The 21,982-nt window shown below is 40.7% G+C and overlaps 1 protein-coding gene across 1 annotated transcript; it reads left to right on the top strand.

The window, feature by feature from the left end:
* Positions 1–5,594: 5,594 nt before the first annotated feature.
* On the top strand, positions 5,595–13,852 carry ZNF177 (zinc finger protein 177). Its single transcript, XM_011954907.1, has 7 exons — positions 5,595–5,736; positions 7,365–7,476; positions 9,286–9,371; positions 9,989–10,115; positions 10,873–10,965; positions 11,414–11,496; positions 12,390–13,852. The coding sequence occupies exons 3-7, from the start codon at positions 9,339–9,341 to the stop codon at positions 13,017–13,019; spliced, it is 966 nt and encodes a 321-aa protein (XP_011810297.1). The 5' UTR covers positions 5,595–5,736; positions 7,365–7,476; positions 9,286–9,338; the 3' UTR covers positions 13,020–13,852.
* Positions 13,853–21,982: the final 8,130 nt, after the last annotated feature.

Below are 21,982 nucleotides of genomic sequence, written 5' to 3'. Positions count from 1 at the left end.
TTCGACCTTCCTAGTTCAGCCTCCCACCTCAGCCTCCTGAGTAGGTAGGACCACATGTGTGGGCCACCAAACCCGGCTAATTTTTTTAATTTTTAGTAGAGATTGAGTCTTACTGTGTTACCAGGCTGGTCTGAACTCCTGGGTTCTTGTGGTCCACCCACTACAGCCTCCCTTAGTGCTGAGCATTACAGGCATGAGCCACCATGCCTGGCCTTCATTCCTTTCGGTTGTCAAATGATAGTCCATTGTATGGATACACCACATTTTCATTTATCCATTTATCCATTCATCAATTGATAGACATTTGGGTTGTTTCTCCTCTTTGGCTATTATGAATAATGCTGCTGTGAATATTTCTCTTGGGTATATACATACCTAGGAGTGGAATGGCTTGTTCATGAGACGAACTTTTATGTTTAATCTTCTGGTGAAATGCCAGGCTGTTTTCCAATGTGGCAGCACCACTTCACTCCCCTCCACAAAAAACCAGAATTTCTTCACATCCTCAACACTTGTCTTTTTAATTACACTCACCTTAGTGTGTGAAGTGGTATCTTAATGTGGTTTTGATTTGCATGTCCCTGGTGACTAATGATATTTAGCATCTTTTCATGTGCAGTTGACATTTTTATCTTTAGAAAAATGTTCATTCAGGTCATTTTGCCCATCTTTGAATTGTATTTTAAAAATTCAGCTGAGGCTGGGTGTAGTGGCTCACGCCTGTAATCCCAGCACTTCGGGAGGCTGAGGTGGGCAGATCATGAGGTCAGGAGACGGAGACCATCCTGGCTAACACGGTGAAACCCCATCTCTACTAAAAATACAAAAACATAGCCAGGCATAATGGCACGCATCTGTAGTCCCAGCTACTTGGGAGGCTGAGGCAGGAGAATCGCCTGAATCTGGGAGGCAGAGGTTGCAGTGAGCAGAGATCGTGCCACTGAACTCCAGCCTGGGAAACAGATCAAGACTCCGTCTCAAAAATAAATAAATAAAGAAGCTGGCTGAATTACATTCAGCCTGAAAGTTTTCAGGCTGAAAATATTTATTTTTGAAATCATTATGTGATACTGGTTTTTATCACTTTGAGTTGATCATCCTGGTTTTCTTTTGCTCTATTAATGAAGCAAATTATATTGATTGATTTTCTAATAGTAAGAATCTCTTGTATTCCTCTGGTAAACCTAACTTAATTCTGTTGTACTATCTTTCCTATTTATTGACATTTTTTATTTGGACTTATTTTCCTTAGAATATCTGAATCTATGTTGAAATTTGCCTATAATTTTGTTTACTTAAAGTGGCCTTGTCATGTTTGATATCAGTATGCCAATCTCAGAGAACATTCTTCCTTTTATACTGTTAATCACTGTAATCCCTTTGATAAGTTAAACTGTTTTGTGAAATTAGTTTAAAAGTGACCATTTTTTTCCCTTGTAATATTGTAAACTGCTGTTAATAGAATAATCAAATGCAAACGTGACATTTTGAACCATACACAATTCTGGGGTTTGCATAAAGGCTATATTAAACCTTCTAAATACCCAACTCTTCCCTATAGAGTGGATAAGTTATCTATACCTAATATAATGTAAACATTAGTGATGAATTACATTGAAGTGTAGTTTAAGTAACCAGAGTCTTCATAAATATGCCTAATCTCTGGAAGATTTTCATCCAGACTAGAATTCTTTCTTCTTTGAGTGGCATAACTGATAAAGCCTTTGAGCATGGTATTTTTTGGTGAATACCTAAATAATCCAGTTTTGTTTTCTATTTTAAAAGAACGTCTGGGCAGTGAGTTAAGCTGGGAAGACCTAGCGCCCTGCTGACAGCATCAGTCTAGATTCTTCTTTCTTTTACATGTTTTGAATTGTGGTAAAATATCTAAAGCCAAATTTGCCATTTTAATCATTTTTAAATGTACAAGTCAGTGGCATTAATTGCATTCACAGTGTTACTCAACCATCACCAGCTAGTTCTTTTTATTGTAATTTCTACATAGTTTTGGTAAGTTATATTTCTGTAGGAATCAATTTATTTCCTGAAAGTTTTGAATTTGATTAAAGTTATTCATGTCTTGTTTAATCTCTGCAACATCTATAGTTGTGTTTTTCTCCCTTTTTGTTTGAAGAGTTTTGCCTGATTTTTCTCCTAGTAGCTTTCAAAGAACCAGTTTGTCGCTTGAGTGATACTGTTGTTTTCTAGTTCATCATAGTATTTTTTGCTATTCCTGCTCCAACCGCTTAAGTTAATTTTTAACTTTACTTCTTTTCTAATATAAACATATAAAGCTTATTTTTTTCCTATGGACCAGTTTAGCTACATTCTACAAGTTGTGGTACTTAGAACTAATCAATAACCATAGTATTATGTATTTTCTAATGCAATTCTTTTATAAAACCGTAAGTTCTTTGGAAGTGTGATGTGTTCTGTATTCCAAATGTGTTACTTTTTTCTATTTGCTTGAAAAATATGAAACCACTAACATTCAACCACAGTTTTAAACTACCAAAACAGCCGTTTCATCTAGTTCAACATAATCTCTTGTAATTAACTTACAATTTAATTACATTGTAAATTAAGACATGTCAGAGAACGTGTCTGTATACCAAATCTTTTTCTAATTTTTTTAATTTTTAATTTTTGTGGGCACATAGTAGGTGTATATATTTAAGGGGCACTTGCGATGTTTTATATACCAAATTTTGAAAGATAGCTTACAGTATATTTACCATACAATATGGTCAGTTTTTATAAACACTTCATTTGTGCTTCAAAAGAATGTATGTATACTCAATACATTCAGTCGTGTCCCTCAGTGTGCTAGATTAAACATACTTATTGTATTGTTCAAATCTTCATATCCTTTTTTTATGTGATCTATCGCTGAGCGGTGTTTGAAAGTCTTAAAGTGTTGATGATTTGTGTTATTTCTTCTTTAATCGTACTAGCTTCTGCTTTATGAGTTTTATGAGACTAGAATTTTATATCTTCTTGATTAATTGGTACTTTACATCCTCATGTCATTACCTCTGATAGTGCCTTTTGTCTTAAAATGTATGAAATTAATTTAGCAAACTTTATTTTGGCTAATATTCACCTGGTATATCTTTCTTATTTTTGAGACTCAGTTTTTTTTTTTTTTCCTTCTTTTTTGAGACAGAGTTTCACTCTTGTTGCCCAGGCTGGAGTGCAATGGCGCAATCTCAGCTCCCGCAACCTCCACCTCCCGGGTTCAAGTGATTCTCCTGCCTCAGCCTCCCAAGTAGCTGGTATTACAGGCATATACCACCAAGCCCGGCAAATTTTGTATTTTTTTTTTGGTAGAGACGGGATTTCTCCATGTTGGTCAGGCTGGTCTCAAACCCCTGACCTCAGGTGATCCACTCCACCTTGGCGAGACTCAGTTTTTATGTGTTGTTGTGGGTTTCAGTGCATCTAATGAAATAACATAGAGCTGGAGTTTATCTTAATCTACCAGGACAGTCTTTTTAAACTGCAGAATTTAGCCCATTTGTACACTTACTGATAAAGTCAGACATTTTCTACCATCTTACTACATTGTACTTTTCATTTGACCTATTTTTTTGTTTCATTTCCCTTATTTTTCTTACCTTTGGAATTGAGGTTTTTTTTTTTAACCTAATTCTATTTTGTCTTCTAGACTGTGAGTTAAACTCATTATATCCATCCTTTGAATTTTTACCCTATTTTATCATGCATACTTACAGTCTAAAGCTAATCAATCAATATTGTGAGTCCGCAGTGGAAGAATACGAGGAACATACAACTCAGTCACCTCCTTCCCAATTTATATATTATTTAGTATTAGGATTGAGCTTATTTTTCCATCTCACAAATTGGATATTATTATCATTTTATATAATAAAGGTTTCTTTAATTTTATCCATTTTACCTGTGTTCATTCTACTTAACATTCCTATCTCCTGAAGTACTTTTAATTTACTTCTGTGATGGTCTTTTTTGATGGGTACGTTGTCTCAGGTCTTTATTTTAAAATGCCTTTGTTTAACTGTCCTTGTATATTTTTTAAGCTTTTAATCATGAAAATTTTTAATTCTCCACAGAAGTAGAATAGTACAGGTGTCTCTCGTATCCATGGGGGACTGGTTCCTGGATGAGCAAAATATTGGTAACTGTCGTATCCATGGGGGACTGGTCCCCACAGGGCTTCCAAACTCCACAGTCACAAATTCCTTATATAAAATCGCATTTTATTTGCATATAACCTATACACACCCTCCCATAAATGCTATGTTTTCCCTCCCATTTACTTTAAGTCATCCCTAGATTACTTTTAGTACCTAGTACAATAAGTGTTATGTAAGTGGTTGGTTGGTTTTTTGTTTTTTTTTTAAGAGATGGAGTCTCATTCTGTTGCTCAGGCTGGAGTGCAGTGTTGTGATCATAGCTCACTGCAGCGTGAAACTCCTGGACTCAGGTAATCCTCCCACCTCAGCCTCCCAAGTGGCTGGGACCACAGGCATGCACTACCACACCTGGATAACTTAAAAAATAATAATAATAATATATATTTGTAGAGACAGGGTTCTGCTTTATTGCCCAGGCTAGTCTTGAACTCCTGACTTCAAGGCATCCTCCTGCCCCAGCTTCCCAAAGTGCTGGGATTACTAGTGTGAGCCACTGTGCTGGACCATAAATAGTTATGCTGTATTGTTTAAGGAATAATAGCAAGGGGGAAAGTCTGCATGTTCGGTACAGACAGAAGCATTTATCTTTTTTTCCACATATTTTTGATCTGTGGTCGTGTAGCGGGCTGACTGTATAATGAATTCTCATGTCCTTAACACCCAGCTTTGACAGTTACCAATATTTTGCTCATCTTGCATCATCTAGCCCTTAGCTGTCCAATACAGTAGCCACTAGCCTCGTGTGGCTATTGAAGTTTAAATGCTTAAAGTTTAACACTAACCTCATTTCAAGTGTTCAGTAGCTGTCCATACATGATTAGTGATTACTGTATTAGTGGTTACTGCAAATAAATATTATTGGATAATGCTGTTTTTTTCCCCAAGATTTGTTTTTAAAGCAAATTCCAGACATCCTGTCATTTCTTCAGTAAATTACTAACTGTGCATCTCTAGTTGGTTCATCACCACTACTCCATTATCCCAACTAACAAAGTCTTGATGTTCCGTGATTGGCTACAGAATATCTTTTTACGTTTGGTTTGTTCAAATGAGAAGCTTAACAGGGTCCCCATTTTTTTTTATTTTATACCCCTTAAGTTTCTGTTGTGTCTGTTCTCTTCCTCCTCCCTTTTCATTTTTTTAATCCACTGATTTATTAAAGGAATAAAGTTATTTGTTCTTAAAATGTCCCACATAATATTTGGATTTTGCTGACTGGTTTGTTTTCATTGCTTCATTCATTTCATTGCTGGTTATCTTTGTATTTCCTATAAAGAGCAGCTAGATAGTTGAACTGTCTAGCATTCTAGGTTGATAAGTTATTTTTTTCTCAGCACACTGAAGACATAGTCCTGCTTTCTTCTGATGTCCATTGTTGCTGTTGAGACGTCAGCTATCATTCTGTTTTTCCTTTTATAGGTGACGTGTGTTTTTCCCCTAGCTCCTTTGGAAATTATGGAAAAAAATCAAATACTAAGGAAGAAAAATCTATAATGAAATTAGATATGGATTTCTTTTTATGTATTCAGCTTGGGGCTTATAATACTTCCAGTACCCAAAGGTTAGTGTCTTTCACTAATTCAAGAAAATCGCTAGGTTTTCATCTAATAGTGCTATCAAAGTTCTAATCTAGTAGTTAATACTGGCATTGAATTTCTCATTTCAGTGGGTTTATTTTTCATTTCTAAAAATTGGTTTTTAAACTGATTAACCTTTTTTTTTGAGATGGAGTCTCGCTCTGTCGCCCAGGCTGGAGTGCGGTGGCCAGATCTCAGCTCACTGCAAGCTCCGCCTCCCAGGTTTACGCCATTCTCCTGCCTCAGCCTCCCGAGTAGCTGCGACTACAGGTGCCCGCCACTACGCCCGGCTAGTTTTTTGTATTTTTTTTAGTGGAGACGGGGTTTCACCGTGTTAGCCAGGATGGTCTCGATCTCCTGACCTCGTGATCCGCCCGTCTCGGCCTCCCAAAGTGCTGGGATTACAGGCTTGAGCCACCGCGCCCGGCTGATTTTGCATATCTTGAACTATCCTTGAATTTCTGGGATAAATCCCACTTGATCATGGTATATGATCCTTTTAATGTACTGTTGAATATGGTTTGCTAGTATTTTATTGAGGAGTTTTGCATCTATTTTCAGTAGGGATATTGGCTTGTAGTTTTTTGCTGTTACAGTGTTTTTTTCTGGCTTTGGTATCCGTGTAATGCTGACCTCATAAAATGAGTTTGATGAAGAGCTTGGTTGGGCTCCTCTTCCATTTTTTTGGAAAAGTTTGAGAAGGATTATTCTTTAAATGTTTGGTAGAATTCAACAGTGAAGCCACCAGGTCCTAGGCTTTTCTTTGATGGAAGATTTTTCCTCACTGATTTAATCTCTGTACTCTTATTGATCTTGTCAGGTTTTCTATTTATGATTCAGTCTTAGCAGGTTATATGTTTTTAGGAATTTATCCATTTATTCTAGATTATCCAATTTTGTGGCATATAATGTTTCATTATAGTCTCACGATCCTTTGTATTTCTGTAGTTATCAGTTGTAATGCCTTCTCTTTCATTTCTAATTTTACTTCAGTCTTGTCTATTTTAATCTTAGGTAGTCTGGCTAAAGGTTTTTGTTGGTTTATCTTTTCATACAACCAACTTTCAGTTTCATCGATCTTTTCTGTTGTCTTGTCTCTTTCTCATTTATTTCTGCTATGATCTTTATTATTAATTTCCTTCCTTCTACTGGCTTTGGGCTTAGTTTCTTTTTTCCTTCTGCTGACTTTGGGCTTAGCTGCTGCTTTTTCTAGTAACTTGAGGTGTAACATTAAGCTATATAAGATCTTTCCTACTCACCCTTGCTCTCTTTGGTTCCCATTTACGTGGAATGTCTTTTCCCATCTTTTTACTTTCAGGATACATGCATTCTTAAAGCTATAGTGAGTTTCTTGTAGGCAGCATATACCTTAGGTCTTTCTTTTTTAATCCAGTCAGTTACTATGTGTTTTGACTAGAGAATTTAATCCATTTACTTTTTTGTTTGCTTTAAGGAGATAGGATTTCTGTCACCCAGGCTGGAGTGCAGTGGCATGATCATACTCTGACCACTCCCAAGTTCAAGCGATCCTCCCACCCTAGCCCACCAAATAGCTGGAACTACAGGCAGATGCCACCACACCCAGATAATTTTTTAAAATTATTTTCTGTAGAGATGTGGTCTTGCTATGTTGCCTAGGCTGGTCTCAAACTCCTGCCTGCTCTCAAGTGATCCTCCCGCCTCAGCCTCCTGAGTACATTTATATTTAAAGTAATTATTGATAAGTACTTACTGTTGCCATTTTGTTCATTCTTTTGTGGCTGTTGTACAGATGTTTTTGTTCCTTTCTTCCTCCCTTCCTTTGTGATTTGATGACTTTCTTTAGTGATATGCTTTGATTCCTTTCTCTTTTCTCCATAATATAGGTTCTTGCTTTGTGGCTGCTATGAAGCTTAAAACATCCTGTAGTTTTAATAGTCTGTTTTAAGCTGTTAACAGCTTAGCTTTGATTGCATACAATTTATACTCTTACTTCCATTTCCCACATTTTATGTTTTTGATGTCACAATTTACGTCTTTCTATATTGTGTATTAACAAATTATTATAACTTTTTAATATTTTTATTTTTTAATCTTTTATACTTGAGTTAAAAGTTATTTAGATACTACTGTTGCAGTATTAGGGTAATCTGGATTGAGTGTATAATTACCTTTATCCCAGTGGGTTTTATAATTTTATGTTTTCATGTTACTAAGTGTCTTTTCTTTTAAGCTGAAGAATTTACTATTTCCTATAAATCAGCTCCATTACTCATGAAGCCCTTCATCTTTTGTTTGTCCAAGGAAGTTTTTATCTCTTCATTTCTGAAGGCCATTTTTGGCAGATAAAACATTCTTGGTTGGTAGTACAGTCATGCACTGCATAAAGACATTTTGGTCAGTGATGGACTACATATGTGACAGTGGTCTCATAACATAATGGTGCTAAAAAAATTCCAATCACCTAGTGACATAGCCAGTGTAACATTGTAAAGCACATTACTCACATGTCGTGGTTTAATCCTGCACTGTCAGTCATGTAACAGTAGTATATATGATTATGTACAGTACAGATTATGTGCAGTACATAATAATGTATAATAGTAATAAGTGACCACATTACTGGTTTATATTATTTTTATACTATTTGTGTTATTTTAGAGTGTATTCCTTCTACTTACTAAAAAACAAGAGTTAACTCAAAAACAGCCTCAAGCAGATGCTTCAGAAGAGATTCCAGAAGGCGTTGTCACCATAGATGTCAGCTCCATGCGTGTTACTGCCCCTGAATACCTTAAATGGGACACGATAGAAGGTGTAAGACAGTGATATTCATGATCCTAACCCTATGTAGGCCTAGATTAATGCATATGTGTCTTCGTTTATAACAAAAAAGTTTAAAAAGTAAAATCGGGCAGGCAAACTGGGCCTTGAAGGTAGGCTACTGAGTTAAGAAGACAGAGTCCTGGAAGATTTGCAGCAGATTTTGATGACTTCACATATACAGCTAAGTGTACTAAATGTTGTTCTGGAATGTCACCCTTTTATTATGAAATGCAAATGTGCTCACCTTTATGGTCCTTACAAGTTACTCATTATTATTGTAAGTAATTTAGGGATATTAACTCAGCCCAACCCTATGAAGTCTGTCCTATTCTAACAATGAGGAAAGTGAGGTGCGATATAAGATATTCCAAACTCATCTTGAAGATTTCTTATTCTATACCAGACTCAGCTATTTCCCCAGTGAGTCCTGGTTTCTGTCATGGGTAAATGGTATTCAGAGAGAGTTTTGTACTTTAGAGGCTCATTCCTCCTGAGCTGTTAGCAGTCATAAGCCTTTTTAGTGGTTCAGGCTAGAAAAAAGTCAAATAAGAAAAAATGAAAAATGCATACTATATTTCTAATTTGAGGATATACTGTGTTCTTGGATAAGGAGACAAATTGTAACTAAACTCTGTGTGTATACTCTTTAGTATGAAGCAGCTTCCAAGCCTGCTAGTGTTGAGTATCTAGCAGGCCTAGACTCTAATGGCTTCTATTTTCTCCTCTAGCTCTGCCTGCTTAGGACTCTGCCCAGCCAGGAAGGAAACCTGCAGGAGGAAGAATGGCTGCAAGGTGGCTGACAGCCTGGTCACAGGTACACAAGAAATTTCTCGATTTCCAAAAGCACACTGCCATTCCTGGAAAGAACACATCTCTTGCCCCTGACCTGAAGCTTCACAGCCCAATCTGAGCTGGCTTCATCTTCCGCAGTTCCCAGGCTGCTTCATGTGGAAGAGGGAATCCCTGGGAAAGGCTTGTGTTCCCACATTTGTTAACTTTCTCCAGATATTCTTCCATATTTTTGAGTATGAATTCCATGCTTTAGTGAGTGCTGTAAACGAAGACTTTTACTAGGAAAACTGTTTATCATTTCTCAAGTATTTCTTGCATTCCTACAGTATACCCTATCTATACTGGATCTGAATAAGATCAAGAGAGTCCTTACAGCCTCACTGTGCAAAGATCAAGCCAATCATATTTTAGAAAAGCTGTTTTGACCATGACCCTGAATGAAATGGCCCAGGGAGTAGGATTTAAAGAGAGTTCTGAGAAGTCAGCTTTAAGGCAAATTAATAGAAGGCCTCTGATGTATGTCTGAGTTTCCAGTGCCCTGGGTCTTCTCTCCAGTCCTGTCAGCCTCACCCACCTTTCTCCTGGTATATTGTCAAAAATGGTCATCGGCTGAGCCAGAATATGTATGTGATGTTTTAGAACTCCGTGACCTTCCGGGAAGTAGCAGTGGACTTTTCCCAGGAGGAGTGGGCATTGCTGGACCCTGCTCAAAAAAATCTATACAAAGATGTGATGCTGGAGAACTTTAGGAACCTGGCCTCAGTGGGTAAGGCTGGCCTCATTCCTTCATTTGTTTATGTAGCAAATAGTTCTTAAGCGCATATTGTATTCCAGAATCTGTGAAAAGAACGGCACTACAGTGGTTAACCACAAAACGAATGGTCCCTGCCCTTGAGGGGGCAGTCCAGTGGCTTCCCATGAAAATGCACTGATTTCATTTTCTCTGTCACTAATAGCTTTAGGTAATTTGTGATCTGTCTCTGATCTTGTGTATAGGTTTCAAGGGTCACTTCCGTATAGGGCATGGACTATGCTTTTTGGTCTTTGTGAAAGAACGAACTCAGCTCTGATTGTTTTGCTGTTCCTAAAGCTGCACTTGACTATTTTAGCATTCCTTTAATTAAAGTCAAAGTAGGCCGGGCGCGGTGGCTCAAGCCTGTAATCCCAGCACTTTGGGAGGCCGAGACGGGTGGATCACAAGGTCAGGAGATCGAGACCATCCTGAGCTACACGGTGAAACCCCGTCTCTACTAAAAAATACAAAAACTAGCCGGGCGTGGTGGCGGGTGCCTGTAGTCCCAGCTACTCGGGAGGCTGAGGCAGGAGAATGGCGTAAACCCGGGAGGCGGAGCTTGCAGTGAGCCGAGATCGCGCCACTGCACTCCAGCCTGGGCGACAGAGCTAGACTCCGTCTCCAAAAATAAAAATAAAAAAAAAAAATAAAGTCAAAGTATGGCAGTTAGTTTTGTGGAATATTTAATTCTTACATATTTCTCCCACATCCTCTCTTTCTGCACGAGCAGGGTATCAGCTCTGCAGACACAGTCTGATCTCCAAGGTGGATCAAGAAGAGCTGAAGACAGATGAAAGAGGAATTCTACAAGGTGACTGTGCAGGTGAGCCCTGGGCAGAACAGAGTACGGCCTTGGCCATTGAGGGTTGGTACATTTGGAAATGTCACTCAGTGCAGGAAAAGAAATCTGAGGCCATTACATGAGCTTCCTTCCTGTTTCACCATCTGTCCAATCATTCATGTGTTAATTTGGTCTCCGAGAAAAGTTTTAATCCCTCTTTAAATGTAACATTTCCATGAATGCCTTTTAGTTCTCCCTATTTTCCAGATACTGTCTTATTTCCCAACCTCCACAATCCTTTCCAACTAAAATACCTCCCATTTCTACTGCTTGTTCCTATCACTGGTGAATCACTGGTTGTGTCTTCTCTCTCATATTTCTCTACTTGCAAGATACTATTTGAAAACAAATCTATAGGGTCTTGCTCCCTTTTTCTTTCATCCCAACCTTTTCTCCCAATAATTATAAAAATTTTTCTGTGCTATTTCAGACTGGGAAATTCAACTTAAATCAAAAGATGTAATTGCTATGCAGAACATTCCTGGGGGAAAAACATCCAATGGCATAAACATGGTAAGACTTAACTCGGAATTATTCCTGGTCTTTGTAGAAGTCGTCTGGGAATTTCAGTGAGTTAAAACATCAGCACCCAAAGCAGGGGTAAGAGTTCAGGCACCAAGCTATCTCAGGAGAGAGTTTGATTTTCATGAAATTGGAGAAATCTGTAAACCTAAGTTAACACTTGCTGGCTCACAGAGAATAACCACAAGTAAACATTTACTTAAATACGATTTTAATGTTAAGTATTTAGTACATAATTCATTCATTCTTCACTATTAGAAAAACTATATTAAAGAAGCCCTTTGCTGGGAAGGAATAGAGCCTTGGACAGAGGACTGGGCTTATTCAACTTGAAAAAGCTAATAGGGCAAAAGTCATATGCACATACTGAAAATGGTAAACATGTCAGTTATGATCATGTGCTTCCTATATATGGCAGAATCCTCATGGAAGAGAATTCCTGTGAATAAGGTGAAAGTGAAAAAGCCTTTAGTCACTACTTACTCCCTTTTCAATAGGCAGAAAATCAACCTGGTAAGAACTCCCTGGAGTGTAACCATTGTGGGAAATTCAGAAAGAACACTCTCTTTATTTGTACAAGATATTGCAAGGGAGAGAAATGCTATAAATATACAGAGTATGGCAAAGTCTTCAACCATCCGTCAACTCTTAGGAGTCATGTGAGCATTCACATTGGAGAAAACACTCTTGAATTTACTGATTGTGGAAAAGCTTTCAATCAAGAGTCATCCCTTGGGAAACACTTAAGAACTCCCACAAGAGAGAAGTGTCATGAGTATGATCAATGTGATACGTCCTTCAGCCTATACTCTTCCTGCTCACTACATAAGCAAATACCTACTGGAGAGAAAGGCAATGAATGCAGTGACTATGGCACCCTTCAGAACTGTGTCAGAACTCACACTGGAAAGAGGTCCTATGAATGCAGTGAGTGTGGGAAAGCCTTCATTTTTCGGTCTTCCCTTAAGAAACACATGAGATCTCATACTGGAGAGAAGCCTTATGAATGTGATCACTGTGGAAAATCCTTTAGCCAGAGCTCTCATCTGAATGTGCACAAAAGAACTCACACTGGAGAGAAACCCTATGACTGTAAACAATGTGGGAAGGCTTTCACTGTTCCTTCATCCCTTCAGAAACATGTGAGAACCCACACTGGAGAGAAACCATATGAATGCAGTGACTGTGGAAAAGCCTTCATTGATCAGTCATCCCTTAAGAAACACATACGCTCTCACACTGGAGAGAAGCCTTATGAGTGTAACCAGTGTGGAAAATCCTTTAGCACAAGCTCTTACCTTATTGTGCACAAGAGAACTCACACTGGTGAGAAAACCTATGAGTGTAAAGAATGTGGGAAGGCCTTTAGGAATTCCTCTTGCCTGAGGGTACACGTGAGAACTCACACTGGAGAGAAGCCTTATAAATGTATTCAGTGTGAAAAAGCCTTTAGCACAAGCACTAACCTTATAATGCACAAGCGAATCCACACTGGCCAGGAACTCCATGAATGAGATGATGACAGGAAAGTGTTTGTTGCCCCTCATGCCTCCTTTCTCACTTTAGAACATACATTGCAGAGAAGCCCTGTTATGGCCACATGGAAACAGCCTTCTGGCCCAACTCTGGCTGGCTGTTACACTGGGACAAACCTTATAAATGTTATAGCGCTGATTGTTTTTATCAGTATTTCATTCTTATATGTGTCACAACTTATTAAGTATAAGATCTATACTTATCTTTTCAGTTTAATTCCATTGTGAACAGAATACATGGTCTTCAATTTGTAGATTCTTTGTGATACAGATTTGAACATAATTAATTGCTGGACACTGATGTACTGAGGCAGACAGAACTAGTTGCTGTCTCGATACCCATTCCTCCCTTGTTAAAGTAATAAAATTTACTATTTAGTTCAAGCTAGCAATGTGGACAGTTTTCACCCAGCTTTCCTTACAGCTGTGAGTGGCCAAATATGTCCACATCCCTAGCCCATGCAAAGTAGGCAGAAGTCACTGGATACAGCTTCTGAGGAAGCTCATGGAAATGGGACTATCTCATCTGGTATTTTTTTCTTAACTATTTGCCCTCTGTCTTATCCCTTATTTCCTAGAAAATATATACACCAAGAGGAGGACAGAGAAAGGATACTAAATGAAACAACAGGGGAGATACAGTATTATCTGGTTGCACCAATCCTGTATTGCTTATCTCTGGGTTTTGTATTACAAGAGAAAAATTAACTGCCACATGGTTTAAACCACTCTTGTGGGAAGTTCCTCTTTCAGCTGATTTCAGTCCCAACTGTTACATCTAATATTATGGTCAAGTTTTAGGACTCTTTCAAGTACGGTTGAAAAATTGTGTTTTCTAAGGCAGAAGGATCACTTAAGCCTAGGAGCTTGAAATCAGCCTAGGTGACACAGACCCCATCTCTACCAAAAAAAGAATAATTAGCTGGGTGCAGGCTGCACACTTGTAGCCTCAGCTACTCTGGAGGGCAGAGGCAGGAGGATCATTTGAGCCCAGAAGTTGAGGATGCAATAAGCCATGTTTGCACCACTAGTACTCCAGCCTGGAAAACAGAGTGAGACCCCAACTCTTAAAAAAACAAAACAGGTCGTATATTTACAAACTTTGTCTCCTGATCTCTATAATTGAGAATGGTATTGTGTCCGGAATTGGTCGGTTCTTGGTCTCACTGACTTCAAGAAGGAAGCCACGGACCCTCGCGGTGAGTGTTACAGTTCTTTGGTGTATCCGCAGTTTCTTCCTTCTGGTGGGTTCGTGGTCTTGCTGGCTTCAGGAGTGAAGCTGCAGACCTTCACAGTGAGTGTTGCAGCTCTTAAAGGTGGCACGTCTGGAGATGTTCATTCTTCCTGGTGGGTTCGTGGTGTCACTGGCTTCAGGAGTGAAGCTGCATACCTTCAAGGTGAGTGTTGCAGCTCGTAAAGGTGGCATGGACCCAAAGAGTGAGTGGCAAGATTTATTGCAAACAGTGAAAGAACAAAGCTTCCAGTGTGGAAGGGGACCCGAGTGGGTTGCTGCTGGCTGGCTCAGGCAGCCTGCTTTTATTCCCTTATCTGACCCCACCCACATCCTGCTAATTGGTCCACTTTACAGAGAGCTGATTGGACTGTTTTGACAGGGTGCTCATTGGTACGTTTACAATCCCTGAGCTAGACACAACAGTGTTGACTGGTGTATTTATAATCCTTTAGCTAGATATAAAAGTTCTTCAAGTCCCCACTAGACTCAGGAGCCTAGCTGGCTTCACTTAGTGGATCCCATGCTGGGGCTGCAGGTGGAGCTGCCTGCCAGTCCTGTGCTATGCACCCATACTCCTCAGCCCCTGGGCATTTGATGGGACTGAGCACCGTGGAGCAGAGGTCAGCATTCGTCAGGGAGGCTTGGGCTGCACGGGAGCCCACCATAGAGTGGTTGGGGCATGGAGGGCTGCAGGTCCTGAGCCCTGCCCCACGGGGAGACAGCTTAGGCCCAGCGGGCTGGCACTGTAGGGAACTGGGCGCACCCACCACAGCTGCTGGCCTGGGTGCTAAGCCCCTCACTGCCCCGGGCTGGCGGCACCAGCCAGCCACTCCAAGCGTGGGGCCTGCCGAGCCCGTGCCTGCGGGCACTCGCACTGGCCTGTGAGTGCTGCGCACAGCCCTGGTTCCCACCCATGCCTCTCCCTCCGCACCTACCCACAAGCAGAGGGAGCTGGCTCAGCCCAGAGAGGGGCTCCCACAGTGCAGTGGCGGGCTGAAGGGCTCCTCAAGCGCCGCAAGAGTGGACACCGAGGCCGAATAGGCACTGAGAGTGAGGGCCACTGGCACATTGTCACCTCTCAGTATGTTAAAATGTCATACTATAACCATGGTTTTTCTAATTTTTTTGTTGTTTTTGAGACGTAGTCTCACTGTATTGCCCAGGCTGGAGTGCAGTGGTGTAATCTCAGCTCACTGCAACCTCTGCCTTCCGAGTTCAAGTGGTTTCTCGTGTCTCATCCTCCCAAGTAGCTGGGATTACAGGCACATGCTACCATGCCTGGGTACCTTTTTGTATTTTTAGTAGAGGCAAGGTTTCACCATGTTTACCAGGTTGGTTTCAAACTCCTGATCTCAAGTGATCACCTGCCTTGGCTCCCAGAGTGCTGGGATTACAAGTGTGAGCCACTGCACCGAGCCAAATTGTTTTTTTAAAAATCTGTCTTTTTAGGCCAGTGCAGTGGTGCATGTCTGGAATTCCAGCACTTTGGGAGTGCAAGGCAGGCAGATCACTTGCACTTACCGGTTCAGGCCCAGCCAATGAGTCGAAACTCCATCTCTAAAAAAATACACACAAATTAGCCAGGTATAGTAGTGTGCTACTCAGCAGGCTGAGGTTGAGAGGATCACCTGAGCCCAGGAGGCAGAGGAACCAGTGAGCCGAGATCATACCACTGCGTTTCTGCCTGGGCCACAGCGAGACTGTCTCAGGAAAAAATAAAAATCTGTTTCTCGTTTTTTGGGGGGATTACAATTGGGTACAAACGGGCTTACTCATTTTATGTTTCTGGCAAATTGTCCTGTTATTCTTATCTAGTACCCATAGTTTTTCCGTAATAATTTTCATTAATTTACTTGATATAAATGTGAGCTACTGACTTAGAAATGCCATTTTCTCAAACTGTAAGGACAACCAGGAGCAATTTTTTCTCAGCATTACATCAGTTACACTGTTGCTTACAATAACATCCACCAGGTATGCTCATCTTTTCATCCCACAACTTGTCCTCTCTATTGAAGCCTTTATGAGTTCTTTCATAAGACATAGGTGAATAAGATGTTTGTTTGGGAATAGACCCAAACATTCAGGCTAACCACCTGAAGTTTCTAGGGGTTCAGTTATCTGGAGCTTACCAAGATATTCCCTCTAAAGTGAAAGGAAAATTGCTGCAATTTGTGCTACTAACAACAAATAGCACAATGCTTAGTAAGCTTTTTTGGTTTCTGGAGGCACTATATTGACACATTTGACCCATCTGCAGATGACTATATTAGTGAAGTTTCTACCTTACAGAAAAGCAATATGACAACACTTTGAAAATTTGGAGAAACAACACATTATGGGCCAGGCATGGTGGCTCACACCTGTAATCCCAGCACTTTGGGAGGCCGAGGTGGGTGGATCACCTGAGCTGACCAACACGGAGAAAACCTGCCTCTACCAAAAATAAAAAATTAGCTGGGGATGGTGGCGCATGCCTCTAGTCCCAGCTACTTGGGAGGCTGAGGCAGGAGAATCACTTGAACCCAGGAGGCAGAGGTTGCAGTGATTCGAGATTGCGCCATTGCACTCCAGCCTGGGCAACAAGAGCGAAACTCCATTTCAAAAAAAAAGAAAGAACAACAACACATTCTGGCAATATATGAGGGCAGGATAACAAACTCAGACAAGGAAAGAATGAAACCTGAAAACCTTCAAAAACAGTTTACAAGATAGAAGGAAACTTTTTATTTTGAGATGGAGTGTTGCTATGTTACCAGGCTAGAGTGCAGTGGCAAGATCTCAGCTCACTGCAACCTCCGCCTCTTGGGTTCAAGTAATTCTCCTGTCTCAGCCTCCGAGTAGCTGGGACTACAGGCATGCACCACCACACCAAGCTAGTTAGAGATGGGGTGTCACCATGTTGGCCAGGATGGTCTCGATCTCTTGACCTCATGATCCGCCTGCCTCAGCCTCCCAAAGTGCTGAGATTAAAAGTGTGGGCCACCATGTCCGGCTGAAACTGGGTATTTTTAAAAAAGAAACCATCATATCAAATTTTAATTTACCCAGAAATGCAAAGTTGGTTATACATTGGAAAAAATCCATAAATACAATTCACTTTTAAAGTAGGCTTATTACTCATTCACTCATACTAATAATTACTAGGCACCTAAAATGAATGAGGCAGTGTTCAAAGCATTTAACACATTATTGAAAAAATAGGATTATCTCAGTAAATATAGAAAACGCCATAAAGAGGTATTACTGAGAAAAATCAAAATATAAACACTATATAAAAATGCAAAAGTAAACAATGGTGGAAAATGAGTTTAAAACCAGGAAGATAATGGTATCCACTATTAAAAACACTACTTAGTATTTTACTGGAATCTTAAGTGAGGCAGGCTAATGATATTTAAAAACCTAAGGACCAGAAAAGTAGAAGTAAATGTCTTTAGAAAATTTCAAAGGATCTATATATAAATTATTAAAATTAATGAAAATGTTTAGTATCTTAAGGTAAACTTGCAACTTATACTCAGGAATAGAAATAATAAAATTTAGAGGTTGATACCACTTATGAGAGCAACAATAGTATAACATACAGAAGAATAAATTTAAAATTTACCAAAATTGTTTTGAAGACAGTATTGAAAACATTAAAGATGACCTAAACAAATCTGAGACATTCATAGGCCAAATTCTGAAAAGACTGAATTCTCCCAAACTGATTTAGATTCCAAAAGTTCCAAAGTTATACAGCTCCACTTCCAGATGGGCTGTAGACATTTACAGGAACCCACATGAATAAATAGTGAATTAACATCTTCAAAGACCCTGGAAATCTGTGGACAATAAAAGGAGTGAGAGAATTAAATGCCAGAGGATGAGCTCCTCCTAGAAGAGCAGAAATCAGTGGCTGGTTTCTTCCCTGAAGGCATTTTCCTGGTCTAGGAGCATTGGTGGCGAGCCAGGCCTGCCACAGGCAGAGGAACTTTACTGGAATATGGGGGGGGAATTACAGTCACAAGGCTAGTGTGACACTGTAATATAAAACGGACTGTCTTTACCAGTGCTGCATATCCCTATGATGATTTGCTGAGTGTGTAGCAATAGCTGGTGTTGGGCACTAACGAGGAAAAAAATAGATATCCCTGTTGTCTTGCAACGCTTAGATTCCACAGTCCTGCTAGAGGAAGTGGTCTGAAATAGTCACAGGAAAGATCTTACTCAAGATGTTTGAAACCAGAAGTGAACCAAAATTAATTTTTTTCACATCTCAACCTCTGATTGGATCAAAGTTGAGGAGATTCTCATCTGAACTGCTTGACAGAGGAAACGGAGTGACTTCTATATGAAAATATTTTTTCGATTTCTGCTGTTCTTTTAAACATAATATCCACATACAATTTAAAACATCACATGATGTGCAGAGCAGGAGGACAATGTTACCAATCATCAAGAGCAAATGCTCCAACAGAAATAGATCCATAGATGATATGAGAAGTTAGAATTAGCGGACAAGGACTTTAGAATTGTTATAGAACCAATAGGTTCGTTATGTCTGCTGTGTAGTAGCACACCAATTACATAGGGATTAAGCAGAGTTTAATTACCACAGGGTACCAAGTAAGGAGATAAGAGGAGACAAATCTATACCCCCAAGAAGTTCCAGGCTGGAGTTTTAAAGGGGATCAGGGAGGGTGAAGGACTGGAGAATTAGGGTTGTTGATGGTCAGAGCAAGCAGGATGAAGTCATCAGGATGTGGAAACTGGATTCTTTGGTAAGTCAGCTCGTGGGGCGCCTCAGACCATCTGAGTCAATGGGTCCTTCAGACTAGCTGACGTGGTAGGTTTACCAGCATGTAAAAAGTGTGAAAGAATATCTCAAAGGAAAAACTTAATGTTTTATAATGGTTAAGGGGAAGTATGATCTTGTAACAGGGTGATATGGTTTGCCTGTGTCCCCACCCAGATCTCACCTTGAATTGTAATAATCCCCACCTGTCATGTGAAGGACCCAGTGGGAGGTAACTGAATCATGGGGGTGGGTCTTTCCCATGCTGTTCTCATGATACGAATAAGTCTCATGGGAACATATGATTTTATAAAACGCGGTTCCCCTGCGCACGCTCTCTTGCTTGTCACCATGTAAAGTATCCCTTTGCTCTTTGTCTTGGGCCATGATTGTGAGGCCTCCCCAGCCATGAGGGTCTGTGAGTCCGTTAAACCTCTTTCCTTTATAAATTACCTAGTCTCAGGGATGTCCTTATTAGCAGCATGAGAACAGACTAATACACAGGGTCTACATGATTCTAGGACAGTAGGCACCAGTGAACTATGAAGGAGGAGGTCAGAGATTAAGCATGATTAATGTTGAATGTGCTATAAGCTTGGTTTTTCATTTATCCCCCTCCCTTCTTTCCTGATTAATTTTATAAAGTTTATAGGGGCAGTTTCAGAATTGTCCCTATAAGTTATCACAGATACATTATATAAAAAATTTCAAATGGATGAAAATACATAGAATTGTAGGCTTACGTCTGTAATCCCAGCACTTTGGGAGGCCAAGGCAGGTGGATCACGAAGTCAGGAGTTCGAGACCAGCCTGGACAACATGATGAAACCCCCATCTCTACTAAAAATAGAAAAATCAGCCAGGCGTGGTGGCACATGCCTATAATCCCAGGTACTCGGGAGGCTGAGGTAGGAGAATCACTTGAACTTGGGACACAGAGGTTGCAGTGAGCCGAGATTGTGCCACTGCACTCCAGGGTTGGGTGACAGAGCAACACTCCCAAAAAAAGAAAAAAGAAAATACATGGAATTACATTAAGTGGAATCTATAAAGTAGGAACAGACAATCTAGAGGTAAAAATTACAGTCTCTGAAATTTTTTTAAAAAATTCTGTAAGTGGGCCGAAAAGCAAACTAAACACAGCAAATAAAGGTGGGGGAAGAGGGCAATCAGTGAACTCAAGGTAGGTTAACAGAAATGTGCCAAACTTATGGACACGGGAAAACAATGAGTATTTTCTAAGACTGATTAAAAACATCAAACCAGCAGATTCAAGCTTGGCAAACCCAAGTGAGATAAATGCAAAGAAAACCACAATCAGACACTTCACCATCAATCTGTTTTAAAAAAAAAAAAGGATCCCAGCACAAGATGGCCAAATAGGAACAGCTTATTTTCTTCTTTTTTTTTTTTTTTTTTTGAGACAGAGTCTCGCTCTGTCACCCAGGCTGGAGTGCAGTGGCCGGATCTCAGCTCACTGCAAGCTCCGCCTACCGGGTTCACGCCATTCTCCTGCCTCAGCCTCCCGGGTAGCTGGGACTACAGGCGCCCGGCACTTCGCCCGGCTAGTTTTTTTTTTTTTTTTATATTTTAGTAGAGACGGGGTTTCACCGTGTTAGCCAGGATGGTCTCGATCTCCTGACCTCGTGATCCGCCCGTCTCGGCCTCCCAAAGTGCTGGGATTACAGGCTTGAGCCACCGCGCCCGGCCGATTTCTGCATTTTCAACGGAGGTACCAGGTTCATCTCACTGGGGAGTGCTGGACAATCGGTGCTGGTTAGCTAGTGCAGCCTGACCAGCGAGAGCTGAAGCAGGGCAAGGCATCGCCTCACCTGGGAAGCGCAAGGGGAAAGGGAATCCCTTTTCCTAACCAAGGGAAACTGAGACACAACACCTGGAAAATCGGGTAACTCCCACCTTAATACTGCACTTTACCAAGGGTCTCAGCAAATGGTACACGAGGAGATTATATCCCACACTTGGCCTGGAGGGTCCCACGCCCACAGAGCCGCCCTCATTGCTAGCACAGCATTCTGAGATCTAACTGCAAGGCATCAGGGAGGCTTGGGAAGGGGCACCCGCCACTGCTGAGGCTTAAGTAGGTAAAGACTCTGGGAAGCTCGAACTCGGTGGAGCCCACCGCAGCTCCAGGAGGCCTGCCTGTCTCTGTAGACTCCACCTCTGGGGACAGAGCATAGCTAAACAAAAAGCAGAAGAAACCTCTGCAGATGTAAATGACCCTGACAGCTTTGAAGACAGCAGTGGATCTCTCAGCATGGAGGTTGAGATCTGAGAACGGACAGACTGCCTGCTCAAGCGGGTCCCTGACCCCTGAGTAGCCTAACTGGGAGACATCCCCCACTAGGTGCAGATCGACACCTCACATGGTGGGGTACACCCCTGAGACGAAGCTTCCAGAGCAAGAATCAGACAGCAACACTTGCTGTTCACCAATATTCTATCTTCTGCAGCCTCCGCTGCTGATACCCAGGCAAACAGGGTCTGGAATGGACCTCAAGCAAACTCCAACAGACCTACAGCTGAGGGTCCTGACTGTTAGAAGGAAAACTAACAAACAGAAAGGACACCCACACCAAAACCCCTCAGCACGTCACCATCATCAAAGACCAAAGGCAGATAAAACCACAAAGATGGGGGAAAAGCAGGGCAGAAAAGCTGGAAATTCAAAAAATCAGAGTGCATCTCCCTCTCCAAAGGAACACAGTTCATTGCCAGCAACGGATCAAAGCTGGATGGAGGATGACTTTTGACGGGTTGAGAGAAGAAGGCTTCAGTAGATCAGACTTTTCAGAGCTAAAGGAGGAACTACATACCCAGCGCAAAGAAACTAAAAATCTTGAAAAAAGAATGGATGAATGGATAACTAGAATAATCAATGCAGAGAAGGCCATAAATGAACCAACAGAG

Source organism: Colobus angolensis, unplaced genomic scaffold, assembly GCF_000951035.1.
Source record: "Colobus angolensis palliatus isolate OR3802 unplaced genomic scaffold, Cang.pa_1.0 Scaffold39, whole genome shotgun sequence".
Lineage (NCBI taxonomy): Eukaryota > Metazoa > Chordata > Mammalia > Primates > Cercopithecidae > Colobus > Colobus angolensis.
The sequence above is the reverse complement of the archived record's forward strand: the minus strand, read 5'-3'. Positions and strand labels throughout refer to the sequence as shown.